Source organism: Colletes latitarsis, chromosome 12 (assembly GCF_051014445.1).
Source record: "Colletes latitarsis isolate SP2378_abdomen chromosome 12, iyColLati1, whole genome shotgun sequence".
NCBI lineage: Eukaryota > Metazoa > Arthropoda > Insecta > Hymenoptera > Colletidae > Colletes > Colletes latitarsis.
The window spans coordinates 27229788-27254672 of NC_135145.1; the positions used below are offsets into that span (position 1 = coordinate 27229788).

General features: G+C 31.7%; 1 protein-coding gene across 4 annotated transcripts in view; it reads left to right on the top strand.

Moving 5' to 3' along the window:
- Window positions 1-24885, top strand: part of Alk (Anaplastic lymphoma kinase) — a 143941-nt gene that overhangs the window by 63577 nt on the left and 55479 nt on the right. For all 4 annotated transcript variants that reach the window (XM_076779247.1, XM_076779249.1, XM_076779250.1 and 1 more), the window contains 6 exons: window positions 3945-4046; window positions 4939-5134; window positions 12521-12806; window positions 17033-17325; window positions 21129-21354; window positions 21434-21550. In XM_076779247.1, coding sequence (XP_076635362.1) covers window positions 3945-4046; window positions 4939-5134; window positions 12521-12806; window positions 17033-17325; window positions 21129-21354; window positions 21434-21550 — 1220 coding nt within the window. The remainder of the gene's footprint in view (window positions 1-3944; window positions 4047-4938; window positions 5135-12520; window positions 12807-17032; window positions 17326-21128; window positions 21355-21433; window positions 21551-24885) is intronic.

The window sequence follows — 24885 nt, forward strand, 5'->3', positions numbered from 1 at the left end:
GAAATGAAGAATACTAATTTGTTGATGGAGGCTTCGTTAAAAAGTTATTAATGTTTAAAGCTTCGCCAGTACTGAATTTTTTTTTAGAAAGTGGGTAGGATTTCGCGAGTAGGTTTATTCGCCAAAAATTATCGTAATTGACCCCTGCAACCGAAAATAATTTTTCCAGAACGATTTGAAATTTTTTAATTTTGTCGAAAAATTTCACACTTTCTCGAATTTTTTTCTCCTAAGTGGGTAGGAATTTGAGGGTATGTCTATTCACCAAAAATGATTGTAATTGACCACTGTAACTACATATAATTTTTTTAGTATGATTTGAAATTTTTTAATTTCATCCAAAAATTTCAGTACCTACTCGAATTTTTTTCTCGAAAGTGGGTAGGAATTCGGTGTTATGTCTGTTGACGAAAAATGATTAGAATTGACCTCTGCAACCGAAAATAATTTTTCCAAAACGATTTGAATTTTTTTACTGTCACTGAAAAATTTAGGCATCTACCCCTTGTCGATTTTCCTTAAAAATTCGTTTTTGATTTTTAATAACTTTGTTTGACACTCTATAGAAAAATTGTGTAATACTTTTTTGTAGGTACCAATGGGCTCTACTTCAAAAAAAAGTTTCATTGGAATATGTTCACTATTGTAAGAGTTATGGCCGTTTGAAAATGGGACCATTTTTATGGAGTTTTACTTACTTTACGGGGTCAAGGAACAACTTTTTCAATTTTCTTAGAATTTCTACAGATTCTTCACTAAAATACGCGTTATTTGCATTTGGAAACATTGAAATCGTCCAATTGTTTCAGAAGTTATGACGTTTTAAAGATACCTAAGAAATTTTCGAGTGACATTTCTGGCCATAAATTATATTTTCTGTAAGGAATTTTTTTTCTCGAAAATGATTAGGATTTCGAGGATATGTCTATTGACCAAAGATGCTTATAATCGGCCCTTGCAACTAAATATAATTTTTTTAGTATGATTTGAAATTTTTTAATTTGGTCTAAAAATTTCAATATCTGCCGGAATTTTTTTCTCGAAAGTGAGTAGGATTTCAGGGATATGCCTAATCACCAAAAATGATTATAATTGACCCTTGCAGATAAAAATAATTTTTTCAGGACGATTTGAAATTTTTTACTTTCGCTGAAAAATTTAGGCACCTCTACCCCCCATCAATTTTTCTTAAAAATTCGTTTTTAATTTTTATTAATTTTGTTTGTAACCCTACAGAAAAATTGTCTAATACTTTCTTGTAGATGCCCATGGGCTCTATTTCAGAAAAAAGTTTCATTGAAATATATTCACTATTGTAAGAGTTATGGCCGTTTGAAAATTGGACCATTTTTATGGGGTTTTTCACATTTTACAGTATCAAGGATCAACTTTTCGAATATTTTTAGAATTTCTACATATTCTCTACTACAATACGCGTTGATAGATTTTTCAAACATTAAAATCCTCCACTTCGTTCAAAAGTTATGATGTTTTAAAAATATGCATGAAATTTCGGGGTACCATTTCAGGCCCCATATTATATTTTTGGTAAGGAATTTTTTTCTCGAAAGTGCGTAGGATTTCGGGGTATGTCTCTTCACCAAAAATGCTTGCAATTGACCCCTGGAACTACGTATAATTTTTTTAGTATGATTTGAAATTTTTTAATTTCATCCAAATATTTTAGTACCTACTCGAATTTTTTTCTCGAGAGTGGGTAGGATTTCAGGGGTATGTGTATCCATCAAAAATGATTGTAATTGACCCCCACAACCGAAAATAATTTTTTCAGAATGATTTGAAATTTGTTAATTTAATTTTATTAACCGTGATCCCGTAAAATGTGAAAACCCACCATTAAAGAGGTTCAATTTTTAAACGGCCATAACTCCTACAATAGTAAAGGTATCTCATTGAAACTTTTTTCTGAAGCAGAGCCCATGGGCACCTACAAAAAAGTATTAGACAACTTTTCTGTAGGGTGTCAAACAAAATTACTAAAAATTAATAACGAATTTTTAAGAAAAATCGACGAGGCGCCTAAATTTTTCAGCGAAAAAAGAAGATTTCAAATCGTACTGGAAAAATTATTTTCGGTTACAGGGGTCAATTGCAATCATTTTTTATGAATACATATACTTTCGATATCCTACGCATTTTCGAGAAAAAAATTCAGGAAGGTAGGCAAATTTTTCGGCGAAATTAAAAAATTTCAAATCGTTCTGAAAAAATTATTTTTACCTGCAAGGGTCAATTATAAGCATTTTTGGTGATTAGGCATATCCCTGAAATGCTATCCACTTTCGAGAAAAAAATTCCAGCAGATATTAAAATTTTTAGACAAAATTAAAAAATTTCAAATCATACTAAAAAAATTATATTTAGTTGCAAGGGCCGATTATAAGCATCTTTGGTCAACAGACATATCCTCGAAATCCTAATCATTTTCGAGAAAAAAATTCCTTACAAAATATATAATTTATGGCCAGAAAAGTCACTCGAAAATTTCTTACGTATCTTTAAAACGTCATGACTTCTAAATAGATTGGCCGATTTCAATGTTTCCAAATGCAAATAACGCGTATTTTAGTGAAGAATATGTAGAAATTCTAAGAAAATTGAAAAAGTTGTCCGTTGACCCCGTAAAGTAAGTAAAACTCCATAAAAATGGTCCCATTTTCAAACGGCCATAACTCTTACAATAGGGAATATATTTCTATGAAACTTTTTTCTAAGGTAGAGCCCACAGGTATCTACAAAAAAGTATTAGACAATTTTTCTGTAGGGTAACAAACAAAATTATTAAAAATTAAAAACGAATTTTTAAGAAAAATCGACAAGGGTGCCTAAATTTTTCAGCGAAAAAAGAAGATTTCAAATCGTTCTGAAAAAATTATTTTCGAATTTAGGGGTCAATTACAATAATTTTCGGTGAATAGACATACCCCCGAAATCTTGCGCATTTTCGAGAAAAAAATTAAATACTGACGGCATTTTAAACGTTAATAACTTTTCAACGAAGCCTCCATCGACAAATTGTTATTCTTGATTTTCGTCTTATTTTGGCCTCCAGAATCTCCCATCAAAATTTCCCCCAAGCAAACATCCTGTAAATATCAATGGTGGAGTCGGTCGACTGCTTGTGAGAGCACGATCCCTCTGGTGGCGATCATGAGAAGCAACAGGCCTATATTTAAAAAAAAAAATTTGTCTCTAACAAAATGGCGACTCAAACTACATGCAATGCCCTATAGTCTACATCACATTCAATTCTAAACAAAATCCCAAACATTGAGCAAAAAACTATGATCCATTTAACCTGAAATAACCCACAATTTTTATCCCCAATAAAATTAAAAATAATTCTTTTGTAGTGGCTGACGACTCAAAGGTTACTCATCGAACGTTCATGATACTGCTCGTAGCTGTGAGCATTGAAAAAGAAAGAATTTGTCTCTAACAAAATGGCGAGACAAGAAGAGACAAAAGAATTTGCCTCTAACAAAATGGCGACTCAAACTACATATAATGCCCTATAGTCTACATTACATTCAATTCTAAACAAAATCCCAAACATTGAGCAAAAAACTATGATCCATTTAACCCGAAATAACCCACAATTTTTATCCCCAATAAAATTAAAAATAATTCTTTTGTAGTGGCTGACGACTCAAAGGTTACTCATCGAACGTTCATGATACTGCTCGTAGCTGTGAGCATTGAAAAAGAAAGAATTTGTCTTTAACAAAATGGCGAGACAAGAAGAGACAAAAGAATTTGTCTCTAACAAAATGGCGACTCAAACTACATCTAATGCCCTATAATCTACATCACATTCAATTCTAAACAAAATCCCAAACATTGAGCAAAAAACTATGATCCATTTAACCCGAAGTAACCCACAATTTTTATCCCCAATAAAATGAAAAATAATTCTTTTGTAGTGGCTGATGACTCAAAGGTTACTCATCGAACGTTCATGATATTGCTGGTAGCTGTGAGCATTGGCCTACTCATCGCTTTCACAACAGTCTGCCTACTACTATGTAAGAAAACATTAAATAATATTGCGACATACAATGGGGGACTAAAGTATTCGTACACCTGGAATATAGAAGTAAAAACAACAATATTTTCTATATTATTAATTATATTCAAACATATGTTACTGTATATCATACATAACACTTATAACAACAAATGAGTAAAAAAATAAAGGCAATAACATCATTTAGTAACTTAGTATGAATTCACATGACGGTTAGAAATCGCTGGGACAAAAGTATTCATACATTATCATTTATGTTGATAAATACAATAGTTACGATGAAATCAGGACATTCCGATTAATGTAAATATTACATTAGTAGATTTCACGTTGGTTTGGGTTAGTATTAGTCGTGACAAGTAAACGTTAATATCAGATATTTGCAATACAGGGAGAAAAGGTAGTGAAACAACGTTAGAAGAAAGAAAACTTGTTATTCGGTTATACCAAGAAGGAAAATCATATAGAAATATATCAGACATATTAAAAAGAAGTCGATCCATCGTACAAAGTAAAATAAATATAAAGAAGATGCAACATTACGGAATAAAGAAAGAACTGGAAGAAAATTAGAAAATTAAATGTATGAATACTTTTGTCCTAGCGATTTCTAACCGTTGTGTGAATTTCAATTCATACTAAGATACTAAATGATGTTATTGCCTCAATTTTTCTACTCATTTGTTGCTATAAGTGTTATGTATGATATACAGTAACATATGTTTGAATATAATTAATAATATAGAAAATATTGTTGTTTTTACTTCTATATTCCAAGTGTACGAATACTTTAGTCCTCCACTGTATGTAATCTTACGATAGAAACGAATAAATGTTAAAAATGAAATGACATAATATTCTTCAATTATACGAATCATTTCTGTCGATAGATAATCGCTACCAAAGTCGAAAGGCGCTTTTACGTCGGCGACAAGTGATGTTCGGTAATGGAACGGAGTTAACCTCACTTCGCGCCGTTTCGGACACCATGATGACCGAATTCAATCCGAACTACGAATTTGCTGGGAATCTCTATAGCTTTAAAGATCTGCCGCAAATTCCCCACGAATATATCAATTTGGGAAAGTAAGTACAGATTCGACAAATAATTCATTGGGCTGGCCAATAAGTAGTTCCTGATTTCTGCGGTAGGTGGCGCTTTTTGGTTTTTCTTTCAAGTAGAACATAAGTATCAGTCTCAGAGAAACCATAACGTGATTGTTCTCTTGAAAAATTATATTAGAGTCTTATTAATTTATAAATTTACATTTTTGACATTCTAAAGGAAAAACTGGATTTGTCATCTGGGTTTGCTTACAATGGCGGTCATATATTTAAGAACTAGTAATAGATTTTAGAGTTACGTATATTATTTGTCCCTTATCAAATATTTGTATACTACTTGTTGCAAAAATTGAAGGGTAAAATGAGAATAATAGCTTGTTGGTGGAGGCTTTGTTTAAGACAAGGCTCTGGTGGCCATTTTCTATTTTTGATTTTTGGTTTCTTTGTTTTCTTTGAAATGTTTGACACTTGGTGGTCGAGCAAGGTGTAATAAAATTATGTAACGATCATTACAGTGTAATTTTACACCCCCTGGAGATTTATCAAAGATTCTGTTTGGAAGATTGTCCTTGATAGAGTTTTTCAAGGTTAGATTTGTTTACAATTGTAGCATTATGCTAGTTTTAGAGAACTCATATGCCATAACGTGATTGTTCTCTTGAGAAATTATATTAGGGTCTTATTAATTTACAAATTTACATTTTTAACATTCTAAAGGAAAAACTGGATTTGTCATCTGGGTTTGCTTACAATGGCGGTCATATATTTAAGAACTAGTAATAGATTTTAGAGTTACGTATATTATTTGTTCCTTATCAAATGTTTGTATACTACTTGTTGCAAAAATTGAAGGGTAAAATAAGAATAATAGCTTGTTGGTGGAGGCTTTGTTTAAGACAAGGCTCTGGTGGCCATTTTCTATTTTTGATTTTTGGTTTCTTTGTTTTCTTTGAAATGTTTGACACTTGGTGGTCGAACAAGGTGTAACAAAATTATGTAACAATCATTACAGTGTAATTTTACACCCCCTGGAGATTTATTAAAAATTCTGCTTGGAAGATTGTCCTTGATAGAGTTTTTCAAGGTCAAATTTGTTTACGATTGTAGCATTATTCTAGTTTTAGAGAACTCATACGCCATAACGTGATAGTTCTCTTGAGAAATTATATTAGAGTTTTATTAATTTATAAATTTACATTTTTGACATTCTAAAGGAAAAACTGGATTTGTCATCTGGGTTTGCTTACAATGGCGGTCATATATTTAAGAACTAGTAATAGATTTCAGAGTTACGTATATTATTTGTTCCTTATCAAATGTTTGTATACTACTTGTTGCAAAAATTGAAGGGTAAAATAAGAATAATAGCTTGTCGGTGGAGGCTTTGTTTAAGACAAGGCTCTGTTGGCCATTTTCTATTTTTGATTTTTGGTTTCTTTGCTCTCTTTGAAATGTTTGACACTTGGTGGTCGAACAAGGTGTAAATAAATTATGTTAGGACCACTACAGTGTAATTTTACACCCCCTGGAGATTTATCAAAGATTCTGCTTGGAAGATTGTCCTTGATAGAGTTTTTCAAGGTCAAATTTGTTTACGATTGTAGTATTATTCTAGTTTTAGAGAACTCATACGCCATAACGTGATAGTTCTCTTGAGAAATTAGATTAGAGTCTTATTAATTTATAAATTTACATTTTTGACATTCTAAAGGAAAAACTGGATTTGTCATCTGGGTTTGCTTACAATGGCGGTCATATATTTAAGAACTAGTAATAGATTTTAGAGTTACGTATATTATTTGTTCCTTATCAAATGTTTGTATACTACTTGTTGCAAAAATTGAAGGGTAAAATGAGAATAATAGTTTGTTGGTGGAGGTTTTGTTTAAGACAAGGCTCTGGTGGCCATTTTCTATTTTTGATTTTTGGTTTCTTTGCTCTCTTTGAAATGTTTGACACTTGGTGGTCGAACAAGGTGTAAATAAATTATGTTAGGACCACTACAGTGTAATTTTACACCCCCTGGAGATTTATCAAAGATTCTGCTTGGAAGATTGTCCTTGATAGAGTTTTTCAAGGTCAAATTTGTTTACGATTGTAGTATTATTCTAGTTTTAGAGAACTCATACGCCATAACGTGATAGTTCTCTTGAGAAATTAGATTAGAGTCTTATTAATTTATAAATTTACATTTTTGACATTCTAAAGGAAAAACTGGATTTGTCATCTGGGTTTGCTTACAATGGCGGTCATATATTTAAGAACTAGTAATAGATTTTAGAGTTACGTATATTATTTGTTCCTTATCAAATGTTTGTATACTACTTGTTGCAAAAATTGAAGGGTAAAATGAGAATAATAGTTTGTTGGTGGAGGTTTTGTTTAAGACAAGGCTCTGGTGGCCATTTTCTATTTTTGATTTTTGGTTTCTTTGCTCTCTTTGAAATGTTTGACACTTGGTGGTCGAACAAGGTGTAAATAAATTATGTTAGGACCACTACAGTGTAATTTTGCACCCCCTGGAGATTTATTAAAGATTCTGCTTGGAAGATTGTCCTTGATAGTTTTTCAAGGTCAAATCTGTTTATGATTGTAGCATTATTCTAGTTTTAGAGAACTCATACGCCATAACGTGATTGTTCTCTTGAGAAATTATATTAGGGTCTTATTAATTTACAAATTTATATTTTTAACATTCTAAAGGAGAAACTGGGTTTGCTTACAGTGGCGGTCATATATTTGAGAACTAGTAATAGATTTTAAAGATATATATACTATTTGTAGAAAGATGTAGATACAAAATGTCTATGATTTTTAGAATTAGTAATCCTAAATGTAAATATTGGTTCTCGTGTTTATTTGTATCATAAGATATAAGGTTTAATACAGATGTTTTGTCAGGAGTATCAGTTTCTATAGCGGACAAATATGGACGCTGAAAGTGTATTGTGGCGCCGCGTCGTGGAACTAGTGAGAATCATAGGACAGAAAAGGAAAGGAGAGGGCGCTTTCGTCGGGGCCTGCTAGTGGGACTCATCAGTGAAGCTTCCTAGCAAGCCCTGCCTCAGACAATTGGGATAGTTTTTTTTGTCCTTTTTTCCTGGTTATTTTGCAGTACCTTGGGCTGTGCCCTATAACCTGCAACTTAAAGTGACTGGTTAGTGTCTGAAGATTTTTAGGTGGGGTGGTTTTAATGTGTTAATTTCGTGTTTTTAGGTCAAGGGAGAAGTTTCAAAAACTTCGTTTGCATTGGTGTGTCATGCGACAGAGGATAACGATTGAGATATTGGGATGTCGATCTATACAGGGTGTTCGGCTACTCCTAGGAAAAATTTTAATGGGAGATTTTAGAGGCCAAAATAAGACGAAAATCAAGAATACCAATTTGATGATGGAGGCTTCGTTAAGAAATTATTAACGTTTAAAGTTCCGCCAGTACTGAATTTTTTTCTCGAAAATGAGCAAGATTTCGGGGGTATGTCTATTGACCAAAAATGATTGTAATTGACTCCCGCAACCGAAAATAATTTTTTCAGAACGATTTGAAATTTTTTTTTTTTTTCGCCAAAAAATTTAGGCACCCTCTGTCGATTTTCCTTAGAAATTGGTTTTTTATTTTTAGTTACTTTAGTTGACGTTGCATGGAAAAGTTGTTTAATACTTTTTTGTAGGTACCCATGAGTTCTACTTCAGAAAAAAGTTTCATTGAAATATATTCATTATTGTAGGAGTTATGGCTGTTTGAATATTGGACCATTTTTATGGGGTTTTTCTAACATTACGGTGTCAAGGAACAACTTTACGAATATTTTTATAATTGCTACATATTCTAGACTAAAATACGCGGCGTTTGGCTTTTTGAACATTAAAATTGTCCAATCCGTTCAGGAGTTATGACATTTTAAATATTCGCATGAAATTTCAGGGAAGCATTTCTGGCCTCAAATTAGATTTTTTTTTTTTCTCGAAAATGCGTAGGATTTCGGGGCTATGTATAATGAACAAAATTGATTGTACTTGATCCCTGTAACTAAATATAATTTTTTTAATATGATTTGAAATTTTTTAATTTCGTCTAAAAATTTCAGTACGTACTTGAATTTTTTTCTCGAAAGTGCGTAGGAATTCAGGGGTATGTCTAATGACCAAAAATAATTGTAATTGACCCCTTCAAGTGAAAATAATTTTTCCAGAACGATTTGAAATTTTTTTTTTGTCAAAAAATTTAGGCACTTCGATTTTTCTTAAAAATTCGTTTTCCATTTTTAATAAATTTGTCTTACGTCCTATGGAAATTTTGTTTAGTACTTTCTTATAGGTATCCATGAGCTCTACTTCCATACTCAATTTCAATGGAATACATTCAGTATTGTAAAAGTTATGGGCGTTTGAAGATTGGACCATTTTTATGGGGTTTTCCTAACATTACGGGGTCAAGGAACAACTTTACGAATATTTTTATAATTGCTACATATTCTAGACTAAAATACGCGGCGTTTGGCTTTTTGAACATTAAAATTGTCCAATCCGTTCAGGAGTTATGACATTTTAAATATTCGCATGAAATTTCAGGGAAGCATTTCTGGCCTCAAATTAGATTTTTTTTTTTTCTCGAAAATGCGTAGGATTTCGGGGCTATGTATAATGAACAAAATTGATTGTACTTGATCCCTGTAACTAAATATAATTTTTTTAATATGATTTGAAATTTTTTAATTTCGTCTAAAAATTTCAGTACGTACTTGAATTTTTTTCTCGAAAGTGCGTAGGAATTCAGGGGTATGTCTAATGACCAAAAATAATTGTAATTGACCCCTTCAAGTGAAAATAATTTTTCCAGAACGATTTGAAATTTTTTTTTTGTCAAAAAATTTAGGCACTTCGATTTTTCTTAAAAATTCGTTTTCCATTTTTAATAAATTTGTCTTACGTCCTACGGAAATTTTGTTTAGTACTTTCTTATAGGTATCCATGAGCTCTACTTCCATACTCAATTTCAATGGAATACATTCAGTATTGTAAAAGTTATGGGCGTTTGAAGATTGGACCATTTTTATGGGGTTTATCTAACATTACGGGGTCAAGAGACAACTTTTTGAATATTTTTAGAATTTCTACATATTCTTCATTAAAATACGCGTTGTTTGCCTTTTGAAACATTAAAATCGTCCAATCCGTTCAGAAGTTATGGTGTTTTAAAGATTCGCTTTACGGGAAGCATTTTTGGCCTGAAATTATATTTTCGGTAAGGAATTTTTTTCTCGAAAATGGTTAGGATTTCGAGGGTATGTCTATTGAACAAAAATTATTATAATTGGTCCCTGCAATCAAAAATAATTTTTTTAGAACGATTTGGAATTTTTTAATTTTGTCGACAAATTTCATACTTTCTTGAATTTTTTTCTAGGAAATGAGTAGGATTTCGGGGATATGACTCTTTACCAAAAATGATTGTAATTAACCCCCACAGTCAAAAATATTTTTTCCAGAATTTTTTTTGTCGTTGAAAAATTTAAACACCTACCCCCCATCGATTTTCCTTAAAAATTCGTTTTTGATTTTTAATAATTTCGGTTGACGTCCTACAGAAAAGTTGTTTAATACTTTTTTGTAGTTACCTATGGGATCTACTTCAGAAAAAAGTTTCATTGAAATATATTCATTATTGTAGGAGTTATGGCTGTTTGAATATTGGACCATTTTTATGGGGTTTTCCTAACATTACGGGGTCAAGAGACAACTTTTTGAATATTTTTAGAATTTCTTCATATTCTTCATTAAAATACGCGTTGTTTGCCTTTTGAAACATTAAAATCGTCCAATCCGTTCAGAAGTTATGGTGTTTTAAAGATTCGCTTTACGGGAAGCATTTTTGGCCTGAAATTATATTTTCGATAAGGAATTTTTTTCTCGAAAATGGTTAGGATTTCGAGGGTATGTCTATTGACCAAAAATTATTATAATTGGTCCCTGCAATCAAAAATAATTTTTTTAGAACGATTTAAAATTTTTTAATTTTGTTGAAAAATTTCACACCTTCTCGAATTTTTTTCTCCAAACTGGGTAGGATTTCCGGGGTATACCTATTCATCAAAAATGATTATAATCGACCCTTGCAATCGGAAATAATTTTTTTAGAACGATTTGAAAAATTTTTTTTTTCGCCGAGAAATTTCACCACCTACCCGAATTTTTTTCTCGAAACTGGGTAGGATTTCAAAAATATGTCTATTCACCAAAAATGCTTGTAATTGACCCCCGCAACCGAAAATAATTTTTCCAAAACGATTTAAAATTTTTTAATTTAATTGTTAATAACTTTTTATCGAAGCCTCCATCAACAAATGGGTATTCTTCATTTTCGTCTTATTTTGGCCTCTAGAATCACCCATTAAAATTTTTCCCATGGTTGTCGAACACCCTGTATGCGATCTGGAACTTCGTACAACACGAAATACGAAAAAAATTACAAATATAAAATCATTCTTTATTATAAAAAAATCAAAATTCCAATTTATTCGTATTTTGTACACGGATGTGTAGTTTCTCTGTACAAATGTAGAAAAAAAAATCACTAATATCCAACAAGAAAAATAAAAAAATGTGCTATTTTTTAACATATTGTTTAAACAAATAAAAGTTTTGCAAATCTCTTTACACCATCAAATTCGCCGTTTAAAAACATAAATTTCATCCATTCGAAGCACACCCCTATCTCTAATAGTTTCCGAGATATTCAACAAAGTATGTTTCGAACCCCAACTTTGAGGGCTGATTTCAACCCCTTAAAGTGAATATTAGCAGCTACAAAAAAATACGTGTCTAATAGATTTATGAGAACTACATAACTGCGAAGTTTCATCAAAATTGGAGATTCACACCTCGGGATGGTCCCTTATCAGAACTAGTAGATCAACTCTTTTATCAACAGAAGGGAGCCATGGCGTCTATGTATTTATTAGAAGATATATAACAGCGAATTATTGCGTGTATTGGTGCACATCCATTGATGAGATAATGGAAAAGTCCAGCATTGAAACCTGTTACCCAATAAGTTGGTATGATATTCAAATACTATGTTAAGAATCTGCATAATCTGAAGTTAAGAAATTTTGTCGAATATCCTCGAATTACCATTTGTTTCAATCTCTGTAAAATTCACTCAATGGCTGTTCACTTAGACTTCCTAAAAACTCAAAACACTTCCAGAAACAACTGGAAAGTGGTGAATTGAAGATTAATACATAGTTCAATAATGTTTCAATATATTAAAGACAAATAATTACTGCTTCTTGTTGGAAAATTCTGATGTTACTTCTTGGTCAGCCCAATAGATGAGAGTAGTCTACTAACATGATTGTTTGTCGCGAGGAAAATGAAAAAACTGATCATTAATTTGTGCCATAGACCACTTGGACAAGGTGCTTTCGGCCAAGTGTTTCAAGGAGTGTACAGATGCAACGAGGAGCATCCTGTGGCCGTGAAGACTATACCATCGTCGTCCATCTTCGAGCCTGGACCCCAGACCGAGGCAGACTTCATGATGGAGGCTCTGATCATGAGCAAATTCAATCACCCAAACATAGTGCATTTCATCGGCGTTTCCTTCGACAAAAACCCAAAATACATAGTCTTAGAGTTGCTAGCCGGTGGTAATTTGAAAAACTTCCTTCGCGAGGAGAGACCACGCGCGGTAAATAGTGCAACTCTAAACGCATATGGCATTTCTTTTCGTTTGTATTTACATTCTTACAAGGAACCTTCGAGAAAGGTCCGGCTTCGATTTTGATGAAACTTCGTACACTTATGAAGCGGCCAAAAATAATCGACACGTGTTTTTTTTTAGCTGAGGTAACTCGAGTTTGAGGGGTGAAACCACCCCTTGAAGTTTTGGCGGGAAACGGCTATCTCGAAAACGGGAAGACGTACGAAAAAATTGTTAATGGGCGAGGTTAATGGTTTCTTATGGACGATAACATGGGGTTGAAAAATTTAACGAAATACGATTTGTTTATGACAAAAAAAAATTTGTTAACTTAATTTTTCGTTTTATTGGAATTTTCGTGATGACGAAAAATGACGAGCATTTTATTCCAAATCCATTGGTGTGTAATATTTTAAAATTGCCTCTTATAGTTTTGCTGATTTTTATGATTTACATCTTGCGTGTACATCCACTATGGTAGGAGCTGTTCTAACTTTGATTTTAATGAAGCACTGAAGGCTTGCACTAAATTATACAATGTAATTTTAAACTTAAATTTTAAATTTTAAACAGAAAATAATTTTTCCAGAACGATTTGAAATTTTTTAATTTTATTGAAAAATTTCACACTTTCTCGAATTTTTTTCTCCAAAGTGGGTGGGAATTTGGGGGTGTGTCTATTCACCAAAAATGATTGTAATTGACCCTCGTAACCGAAAATAATTTTTCCAGAACGATTTGAAATCTTTTTTCGCTGTAAAATTTAGGCACCTCGTCGATTTTTCTTAAAAATTCGTTTTTAATTTTTAATAATTTTGTTTGACGTCCTACAGAAAAGTTGTTTAATACTTTTTTGTAGGTACTCGTGAGCTCTACTTCAGAAAAAAGTTTCATTGAAATATATTCGCTATTGTAAGATTTATGGCCGTTTGAAAATGGGACCATTTTTATGGAGTTTTACTTACTTTACGGGGTCAAGGAACAACTTTTTCAATTTTCTTAGAATTTCTACATATTCTTCACTAAAATACGCGTTATTTGCATTTTGACACATTGAAATCGTCCAATCTATTCAGAAGTTATGACGTTTTAAAGATACATAAGAAATTTTCGAGTGACATTTCTGGCCAGAAATTATATTTTTTGTAAGGAATTTTTTTCTCGAAAATGATTAGGATTTCGAGGATATGTCTATTGACCAACGAAGCTTATAATCGGCCCTTACAACTAAATATAATTTTTTTAGTATGATTTGAAATTTTTTAATTTGGACTAAAAATTTCAATATCTGCTGGAATTTTTTTTTCGAAAGTGAGTAGGATTTCAGGGATATGCCAAATCACCAAAAATGATTATAATTGACCCTTGCAGGTAAAAATAATTTTTTCAGAACGATTTGAAATTTTTTAATTTCGCCGAAAAATTTGCCTACCTTCCTGAATTTTTTTCTCGAAAATGCGAAGGATGTCGAAAGTATGTGTATTCATAAAAAATGATTGCAATTGACCCCTGCAACCGAAAATAATTTTTCCAGTACGATTTGAAATCTTCCTTTTTCGCTGAAAATTTAGGCATCTACCCCTCGTCGATTTTTCTTAAAAATTCGTTTTTAATTTTTAGTAATTTTATTTAACGCCCTACAGAAATGTTGTGTAATACTTTTTTGTAGGTGTCCATGGGCTCTGCTTCAGAAAAAAATTTCAATGAGATACCTTTACTATTGTAGGAGTTATGGCCGTTTAAAAGTTGAACCACTTTAATGCGGGGTTTTCACATTTTACGGGATTACGGTTAACAAAATTAAATATAAAAATTTCAAATCGTTCTGAAAAAATTATTTTTGGTTGCGGGGCTCAATTACAATAATTTTTGGTGAATACACGTACCCCTGAAATCCTACCCACTTTCGAGAAAAAAATTCGAGTAGGTATTGAAATTTTCAGATGAAATTAAAAAATTTCAAATCATACTAAAAAAATTATATGTAGTTACAGGGGTCAATTACAAGCATTTTTGGTGAATAGACATACCCTGAAATCCTACGCACTTTCGAGAAAAAAATTGTTTACTGAAAATCTAATGTGAGGCCAGAAATGGTACCCTAAAATTTCATGCGAATCTTTAAAACACCATAACTTCTGAATGGATTGGATGATTTTAATGTTCAAAAAGCCAAACGCCGCGTATTTTAGTGTAGAATATGTAGAAATTCTAAAAATATTGGAAAAATTGCCCCTTGATCCCGTAAAATGTGAAAAACTCAATAAAAATGGTCCAATTTAAAAACGGCCATAACTCCTACAATAATGAAGGTATCTCATTGAAACTTTTTCCTGAAGCAGAGCCCATGGCCACCTACAAAAAAGTATTAGACAATTTTTCTATAGGACGTCAAACAAAATTATTAAAAATTAGAAACGAATTTTTAGGAAAAATCGACGAGGGGTGCCTAAATTTTTTAGCAAAAAAAAAAAGATTTTAAATCGTTCTGGAAAAATTATTTTCCGTTGCGGGGGTCAATTACAATAATTTTTGATGAATACAGATATCCCCGAAATCCTACTCAATTACTAGAAAAAAATTCAGGAAGGTGTGAAATTTTTCAGCGAAATTAAAAAATTTCAAATCGTCCTGAAAAAAATATTTTTACCTGCAAGGGTCAATTATAATAATTTTTGGTGATTAGGCATATCCCTGAAATCCTACTCACTTTCGAGAAAAAAATTCCAGCAGATATTGAAATTTTTAGACCAAATTAAAAAATTTCAAATCATACTAAAAAAATTATATTTAGTTGCAAGGGCCGATTATAAGCATCTTTGGTCAATAGACATATCCTCGAAATCCTAATCATTTTCGAGAAAAAAATTCCTTACAAAATATATAATTTCTGGCCAGAAATGTCACTCGAAAATTTCATGCGAATCTTTAAAACGTCATAACTTCTGAATAGATTGGACGATTTCAATGTGTCAAAATGCAAATAACGCGTATTTTAGTGAAGAATATGTAGAAATTTTAAGAAAATTGAAAAAGTTGTTCCTTGACCCCGTAAAGTAAGTAAAACTCCATAAAAATGGTCCCATTTTCAAACGACCATAACTCTTACAATAGTGAATATATTTCTATGAAACTTTTTTCTAAGGTAGAGCCCACAGGTATCTACAAAAAAGTATTAGACAATTTTTCTGTAGGGCGTCAAACAAAATTATTAAAAATCAAAAACGAATTTTTAAGAAAAATCGACGAGGTGCCTAAATTTTTCAGCGAAAAAAGAAGATTTCTAATCGTACTGGAAAAATTATTTTCGGTTACTAGGGTCAATTACAATCATTTTTGGTGAATAGACACACCCCCAAATTCCCACCCACTTCGGAGAAAAAAATTCGAGAAAGTGTGAAATTTTTCAACAAAATTAAAAAATTTCAAATCGTCCTGGAAAAATTATTTTCTGTTTAAAATTTAAAATTTAAGTTTAAAATTATATTGTATAATTTAGTGCAAGCCTTCAGTGCTTCATTAAAATCAAAGTTAGAACAGCTCCTACCATAGTGGATGTACGCGCAAGATATAAATCATAAAAATCAGCAAAACTATAAGAGGCAATTTTAAAATATTACACACCAATGGATTTGGAATAAAATGCTCGTCATTTTTCGTCATTACGAAAATTTCTATAAAATGAAAAATTAAGTTAACAAATTTTTTTTTGTTATAAACAAATTGTATTTTGTTAAATTTTTCAACCCCATGTTATCGTACATAAGAAACCATTAACCTCGCCCATTAACAATTTTTTCGTACGTCTTCCCGTTTTCGAGATAGCCGTTTCCCGCCAAAACTTCAAGGGGTGGTTTCACCCCTCAAACTCGAGTTACCTCAGCAAAAAAAAACACGTGTCGATTATTTTTGGCCGCTTCATAAGTGTACGAAGTTTCATCAAAATCGAAGCCGGACCATTCTCGAAGGTTCCATTTCTTTCATGTGACCATAACCTCAACTTTCTCTCGAATCCTCAATTCTCATACATATATATAGTTCGTTTTTATTATCGAATCGTAGACTATTGAGCATTTTTTAAATTTTGCTTTCTAAGTCTCATTGCTTCTTTTTAACTATGTGCCTTTTTAGGTTAGAATTTAACCAGAAACAGAAGAAATGCTAATTCATGGAGCTCATTGTCAATGTACATATATATATTCCTGTTTTGGCAGGATCGTCCCACGTCCTTGACGATGTTGGACTTAATACTATGCGGCTATGACGTCGCCAATGGTTGCAAATACATGGAAGAGGCCCGTTTCATTCACCGGGATATTGCAGCGAGAAATTGTTTGCTCACTTGCAAGGGCCCCGGTCGAATAGTCAAAATAGCAGATTTTGGGATGGCTAAGGATATTTACAGAAGCGAGTATTACAGAAAAGGGGGCACGACTATGTTGCCTATTAAATGGATGCCGCCAGAAAGTTTCTTGGACGGAATATTCACAACAAAGACCGACGTTTGGTAAGTTTTAAGGCCAACTAGGCCTTAAGGGAGTATTGTCTAGGCTGTCATATCTTCATCTTTCTTTGTGATTTTTTTTCCAACGACAGGTAGCTTGTTTCGTAGCGACATTTTGCAGATATATTTATTCGCCTTACAGGTATGCACAGTATTTTTTTCATCAAAAAATATTAAAAATTGCGAGAGTTATAGCTTCTTGTTTAAAAAAACGCATTTAAACTGGCTTACGTGATATTTCAAGATCTAGCAGACCGATCGACTTCAAATTTGGAGGAAATATTCAGCAGACACGCCTCTATAGCTGGAACTGGAGATTTAAAAAAATATTGAGTTCTACTATTTTTTTCGATACGCTAAAGACAAACGAACGATTAACAAATAGAAATTCGAAACTTGAAGCGTCGCCATTTCTTTATTTATCAGGATTTTGACTTCTCCCTGGTTCCTGCTATAACTACAACCTTCCTTATGAAGATACTTTAACCCCCTCTGTTTAAAATTATCTGGAATCCTGGAAGCCATTGCAGCATATTTTCCAAAAGAGCCATTAAATAAGAAGTTAGAATTCCCACGATTTTTAATATTTCTCCATGAAAAAAATATGATACATGCTTGGAAGATGAATGAATGTATCTACAAAGTCTCAGTACAAAACAGCCTATCTATCATTAAAAAAAAAATCACAAAAAGGGCCGTGAAATTGACAGTCTAGACAACAATGCCTCCTTAAACTATTTGTCGAATTTTGTCTACATTTGAACACTTTGATAATATAAATATCAGACGAATACTATTATTATTGTTAAATGTCTTTATTAGACAAACTTAAAGTAAAATTGAGAGGGCATGATAGTAATGATTTATTTAGAAATTACATATCCATATTTATAGCTATTTATTCACTTCAGTTGCATTGAAATATTGGTCAGAATTGAATGAGCAGATTGAGAAGAGTTTTTAGGTTACACCTACCTAATATGTGATTTTATTGTGTGCTCAGTAGACGTTTAAAGCTTCTGTTTAAGTGAGATTTACAACAGTAAATAAACATGACCAAGAAAAACTGGAGTATTGCAAAAATATATATTAACTTTGGGAAAACTCAAGTCATCTTGATAGCTCAGAAAATATCAAGTACAAAGTATAAACTCCATCCATTCAAATACATTAAATTATAAACAATGGTTCTTATTTATCTGTTCTGCAGATATGTTATGAGGATAATGGCTAGGAAAATTACACGTATAAAGGGTCTTCTGCCACCCTTGGGAAAATCAAGAATACCAATTTGTTAATAACTTTGTTAAGAAGTTATTAACGTTTAAAGTTCCGCCAGTAATGAATTTTTTTCTCGAAAATGGTTAGGATTTCGAGGGTATGTCTATTCACCAGAAATGATTGTAATTGATCTCTGCAACTGAAGATATTTTTTTTAGTACGATTTGAAATTTTTGAAAAATTTGTCCACCTTCCAGAATTTTTTTCTCGAAAACGAGTAGGATTTCGAGGGTATGTATATTGACCAGAAATGATTGTAATTGATCTCTGCAACTGAAGATATTTTTTTTAGTACGATTTGAAATTTTTGAAAAATTTGTCCACCTTCCAGAATTTTTTTCTCGAAAACGCGTAGGATTTCGAAGGTATGTCTATTCACCAAAAATGATTGTAAATGACCCCCGCAACTGAAAATAATTTTTCCAGAACGATTTGAAATTTCTTAATTTTGTCAAATTTAGTCACCTAATTAGACTTTCGGTAAGGAATTTTTTTCTCGAAAATGCGTAGGATTTCGGGGGTACGTCTGTCCACAAAAAATGATTGTAATTAACCCCTGCAAACGAAAATAATTTTTTCAGAACGATTTGAAAAATTTTTTTTTCGCCGAAAAATTTCAACACCTACACGAATTTTTTTCTCGAAAATGGGTAGGATTTCGGGGTTATGCATAATGAACAAAAATGATCGTAATTGCCCACTGTAATTAAATATAATTTTTTTAGTATGATTTGAAATTTTTTAATTTCGTCTAAAAATTTCAGTAGCTTCTCGAATTTTTTTCTCGAAAGTGGGTAGAATTTCGAAAATATGTCTATTTACTAAAAATGCTTGTAATTGACTCCTGCAACCAAACATATTTTTTCCAGAACGATTTGCAATTTTTTTTGTCGTCGAAATATTTAGGCACCTACCCCCTGTTGATTTTTTTTAAAAATTCGTTTTTCATTTTTAATAAATTCATTTGACGCTTTACAGAAATTTTGTCTAATACTTTTTTGTAGGTATCTATGTACTCTACTTTAGAAAAAAATTTCATTGAAATATATTCACTATTGTTGGAGTTATGGCTGTCTGAAAATTGGACCATTTTTATGGGGTTTTTATCATTTTGCGAGGTCAACGAACAACTTTTCTAATATTTTTAGAATGTCTACATATTATATATTAAAATACGCGTAATTTGCCCTTTCAAACATTAAAATCGTCCAATCCGTTCTGGAGTTATGATGTTTCAAAGATTCGCATAAAATTTTGGGGTACCATTTCAGGCCCTTATTATATTTTCAGTAAGGAATTTTTTTCTCGAAAGTGGATAGAATTTCGTGGGTATGTATAATGACCAAAAATGATCGTAATCGACCCTTGCAACCGACAATAATTTTTTTAGAACGATTTGAAAAATTTTTTTTCGCCAAAAAATTTCGAACCTTCTCGAATTTTTTTCTCGAAAATGGGTAGGATTTCGGGGGTATGCATAATAAACAAAAATGATTGTAATTGCCCACTGTAATTAAATATAATTTTTTTAGTATGATTTGAAATTTTTTAATTTCGTCTAAAAATTTCAGTAGCTTCTCGAATTTTTTTCTCGAAAGTCGTTAGGATTTCGATGGTATATCTAATGACCAAAAATGATACTAATTACCCATTGTAACTAAATATAATTTTTTTAATATGATTTGAAATTTTTTAATTTCGTCTAAAAATTTCATTATTTTCTCGATTTTTTTTCTCAAAAATGCGTACGATTTCGGGGGTATGTATAATGACAAAAAATGATAGTAATTGCCCACTGTAACTAAATATAATTTTTTTAATATAATTAGAAATTTTTTAATTTCGTCCAAAAATTTCAGTATTTTCTCGATTTTTTTTCTCAAAATTGGGTAGGATTTCGGGGTTATGTATAATGACAAAAAATGATAGTAATTGCCCACTGTATTTAAATATAATTTTTTTAGAAAGATTTGAAATTTTTCAATTTCGTCTAAAAATTTCAGTATTTTCTCGAATTTTTTTCTCAAAAATGGATAGGATTTCGAAAATATATGTAATCACCAAAAATGATTGCAATTGACCCCTCTAACAAAAAATATTTTTTCCATAACGATTTGAAATTTTCGAATTTAATTGTTAATAACTTTTTAACGAAGCCTCCATAAACAAATTGGTATTCTTAATTTTCGTCTTATTTTGGCCTCTAGAATCCCCCATTAAAATTTTCCCCAGGGTTAGCCGAACACCCTGTATAATAAATAATACAGTTTCCTACTTTACCGTCTATTTATAATCTTAATATAAACACACTTTATACTGTTAACAAATATCTCGCCATAATATTTTATTTTAATTTAGTTTCTTCAACATGTTCCTACTTCATTATCTCACATTTATCAGGTTTCATATTGTCAGGTCCAGAATGTTTTGTCAGACTTAATATTATTTATTTGACAATCATTTGGCTTAACATTTACAAGGTAACATCGATGATGAAAATCCATTCGATTAATTGTTGTCCGTAGGGCATTCGGCGTTTTATTGTGGGAAATCATGTCTTTCGGATATATGCCCTATACAGGGTGCACTAATAGAGAAACTATATCGATGGTAACGTCTGGCGGTCGTTTGGAAAAACCAGTCGGGTGCCCAGACCCTATTTATGGAATAATGAACAATTGTTGGCGTCCACGACCCGAAGATAGGCCTAGTTTTGCAACAATCGTCGAAAGACTTGGTTACTGCCTACAGGTAAGATCCTATAATACATTTTGTTGCAATAATTCCAACAAACTAATTCAGACAAATAAAATAAATAATAATTTTGCAGGATCCTGATGTGATCAATCATCCAACGCCTAATTTTGATATTTTGCCACTTTGCGACCGCGAGGTAACGATAATGAGACCAGATCCAGAAGCAGAGTGTATAAATGTACAATCTGAAGTAAGTATATTCTTTTGTTTACATAGATTATGTTTAAACATATCACTATCAATATCATTTTCATAATGTTTCCAGAGTGAGGGGCTCGGTAGAAACCAAGCACATGTCACATGCATAACAATTTTAGCTTTTGCTTTATTAGTTTCTTCTTGTAGTCTCTAATTCATTAGTAACTTGTTACTGTTAAATCATGTATAGGGGGGGACGACTAACAAGGGACCATCACGAGGTGTAAATCTCCAATTTTGATGAAACTTCGCAATTATGTAGTTCTCATAAATCTATTAGACACGTATTTTTTTGTAGCTGTTAATATTCACTTTAAGGGGTTGAAATCAGCCCCCAAAGTTGGGGTTCGAAACATACTTTGTTGAATATCTCAGAAACTATTAGAGATAGGGGTGTGCTTCGAATGGATGAAATTTATGTTTTTAAACGGAGAATTTGATGGTGTAAAGAGATTTGCAAAACTTTTATTTGTTTAAACAATATGTTAAAAAATAGCACATTTTTTTATTTTTCTCGTTGGATATTAATGATTTTTTTTTCTCCATTTGTACAGAGAAACTACACATCCATGTACAAAATATGGATAAATTGGAATTTTGATTTTTTCACAATGAAGAAAGATTTTATATTTGTAATTTTTTTCGTATTTCGTGTTGTACGAAGTACCAGATCGCACACAGGGTGTTCGACCACCACTGGGAAAAATTTTAATGGGAGATTCTAGAGGCCAAAATAAGACGAAAATCAAGAATACCAATTTGTTGATGGTGGCTTCGTTAAGAAGTTATTAACGTTTAAAGTTCCGCCAATACTGAATTTTTTTCTCGAAAGTGGTTAGGAATTTGGGGGTATGTCTATTCATCAATAATTATTGTAATTGACCCCTGCAAACGAAAATAATTTTTCCAGAACGATTTGAAATTTTTTAATTTTGTCGAAAAATTTCATACTTTCTCGAATTTTTTTCTCCAAAGTGGGTAGGAATTTGAGGGTATGTCTATTCACCAAAAATTAGTGTAATTGACCCCTGCTACTGAAAATAATTTTTCCAGAACGATTTGAAAAAATTTTTTTTCGTTGAAAAATATAGGCACCTACCCTCCATCGATTTTTCTTAAAAATTTGTTTTTCATTTTTAATAACTTTGTTTGACGCCCGACAGAGAAGTTGTCTAATACTTTTTTGTAGACAACCATGAGCTTAACTTCAGAAAAAAGTTTCATTGAAATATATTCACTATTTTAGGAGTTATGGCTGTTTGAAAATTGGACCATTTTTATGGGGTTTTTCCCTGTTTACGGTGTCAAGGTTCAACTTTTCTTATATTTTTGCAATTTCTACATATTCTTCACTAAAATACGCGTTGATTGCTCTTTTAAATATTAAAATCGTTCAATCCGTTCAAAAGTTATGACGTTTTCAAATTTTGGAGTGACATTTCTGGCCTGAAATTATATTCTCAGTAAGGAATTTTTTTCTCGAAAATGCGTAGGATATCGTGGCTATGTCTATTCACCAAAAATGATTGAAATTGACTCCTACAGCCAAAAATATTTTTTCCAGAACGATTTGAAATTCTTGAATTTTCTCGAAAAATTTCAAACCTTCTCGAATTTTTTTCTAGAAAAAGTGTAGGATTTTGGCGATATGACACTTCACCAAAAATGATTGTAATTAACCCTTACAGCCAAAAATATTTTTTTTCGAAGGATTTGAAATTTTTTTTTTCGTCGAAAAATTTAGGCACCTACCCCCTGTCGATTTTCCATAAAAATTCGTTTTTCAATTTTAATAATTTCGCTTGATGCCCTACAGAAAAGTTGTTTAATACTTTCTTGTAAGTACCTATGGGCTCTACTTCAGAAAAAAGTGTCATTGAAATATATTCACTATTATAGAAGTTATGGCTGTTTGAAAATTGGACCATTTTTATGGGGTTTTTCGCCGTTTACGGTGTCAAGGATCAACTTTTCTTATATTTTTGCAATTTCTACATATTCTTCACTAAAATACGCGTCGATTGCTTTTTTAAATATTAAAATCGTTCGATCCGTTCAAAAGTTATGACATTTTCAAATTTTGGAGTGACATTTCTGGCCTGAAATTATATTTTCAGTAAGGAATTTTTTTCTCGAAAATGCGTAGGATTTCGTGGCTATGTCTATTCACCAAAAATGATTGTAATTGACCCCTACAGCCAAAAATATTTTTTCCAGACTGATTTGAAATTTTTGAATTTTGTCGAAAAATTTCACATTTTCTCGAATTTTTTTCTAGGAAATGGGTAGGATTTCGGCTATATGACGCTTCACCAAAAATGATTGTAATTGACCCCTACAGCCAAAAATATTTTTTCCAGAACGATTTGAAATTTTTGAATTTTGTCGAAAAATTTAGGCACCTACCCCCCGTCGATTTTTCTTAAAAATTCGTTTTTGATTTTTAGTAATTTTATTTGATGCCCTATAGAAAAATTGTATAATACTTTTTTGTAGGTACTCATGAGCTCTACTTCAGAAAAAAGTTTCATTGAAATATATTCACTATTGTAGGAGTTATGGCTGTTTGAAAATTGGACCATTTTTATTGGGGTTTTCTCAGTTTACGGGGTCAAGGATTAACTTTTCGAATATTTTTGCAATTTCTACATATTCTTCATCTAAATACGCGTCGTTTACGTTTTTGAAAATTAAAATCGTCCAATCGGTTCAGGAGTTATGATTTCTTAAAGATTCGCATGAAATTTCTGGGAACGATTTCAGGCCTGAAATTAGATTTTCGGTAAGGAATTTTTTTCTCCAAAATGCGTATGATTTCGGGGGTATGTGTAATGACCTAAAATGATTGCGATGAACTCTTGCTAACGAAAAAATTTTTTTTAAAACAATTTGAAATTTTTGAATTTTATTGTTGATAACTTTTTAACGGAGCCTCCATCAACAAATTAGTATTCTTGATTTCCGTCTTATTTTAGCCTCTAGAATCCCCCATTAAAATTTTGTAAAATTAAAAGAATACCAATTTGTTGACGGAGGCTTCGTTAAAAAGTTATTAACAATTAAATTCAAAAATTTCAAATCGTTCTGGAAAAATTATTTTCGGTTGCGTGGGTCAATTACAATCATTTTTGGTCATTACACATACCTCCGAAATCCTACGCACTTTTGAGAAAAAAATTCATTACTAAAAATCTAATTAGGTGCCTAAATTCAACGAAAAAAAAAAAATTTCAAATCGTTTTGGAAAAATTATTTTCGATTGCGGGGGTCAATTACAATCATTTTTGGTGAATACACATATCCTCGAAATCTTGCGCATTTTCCAGA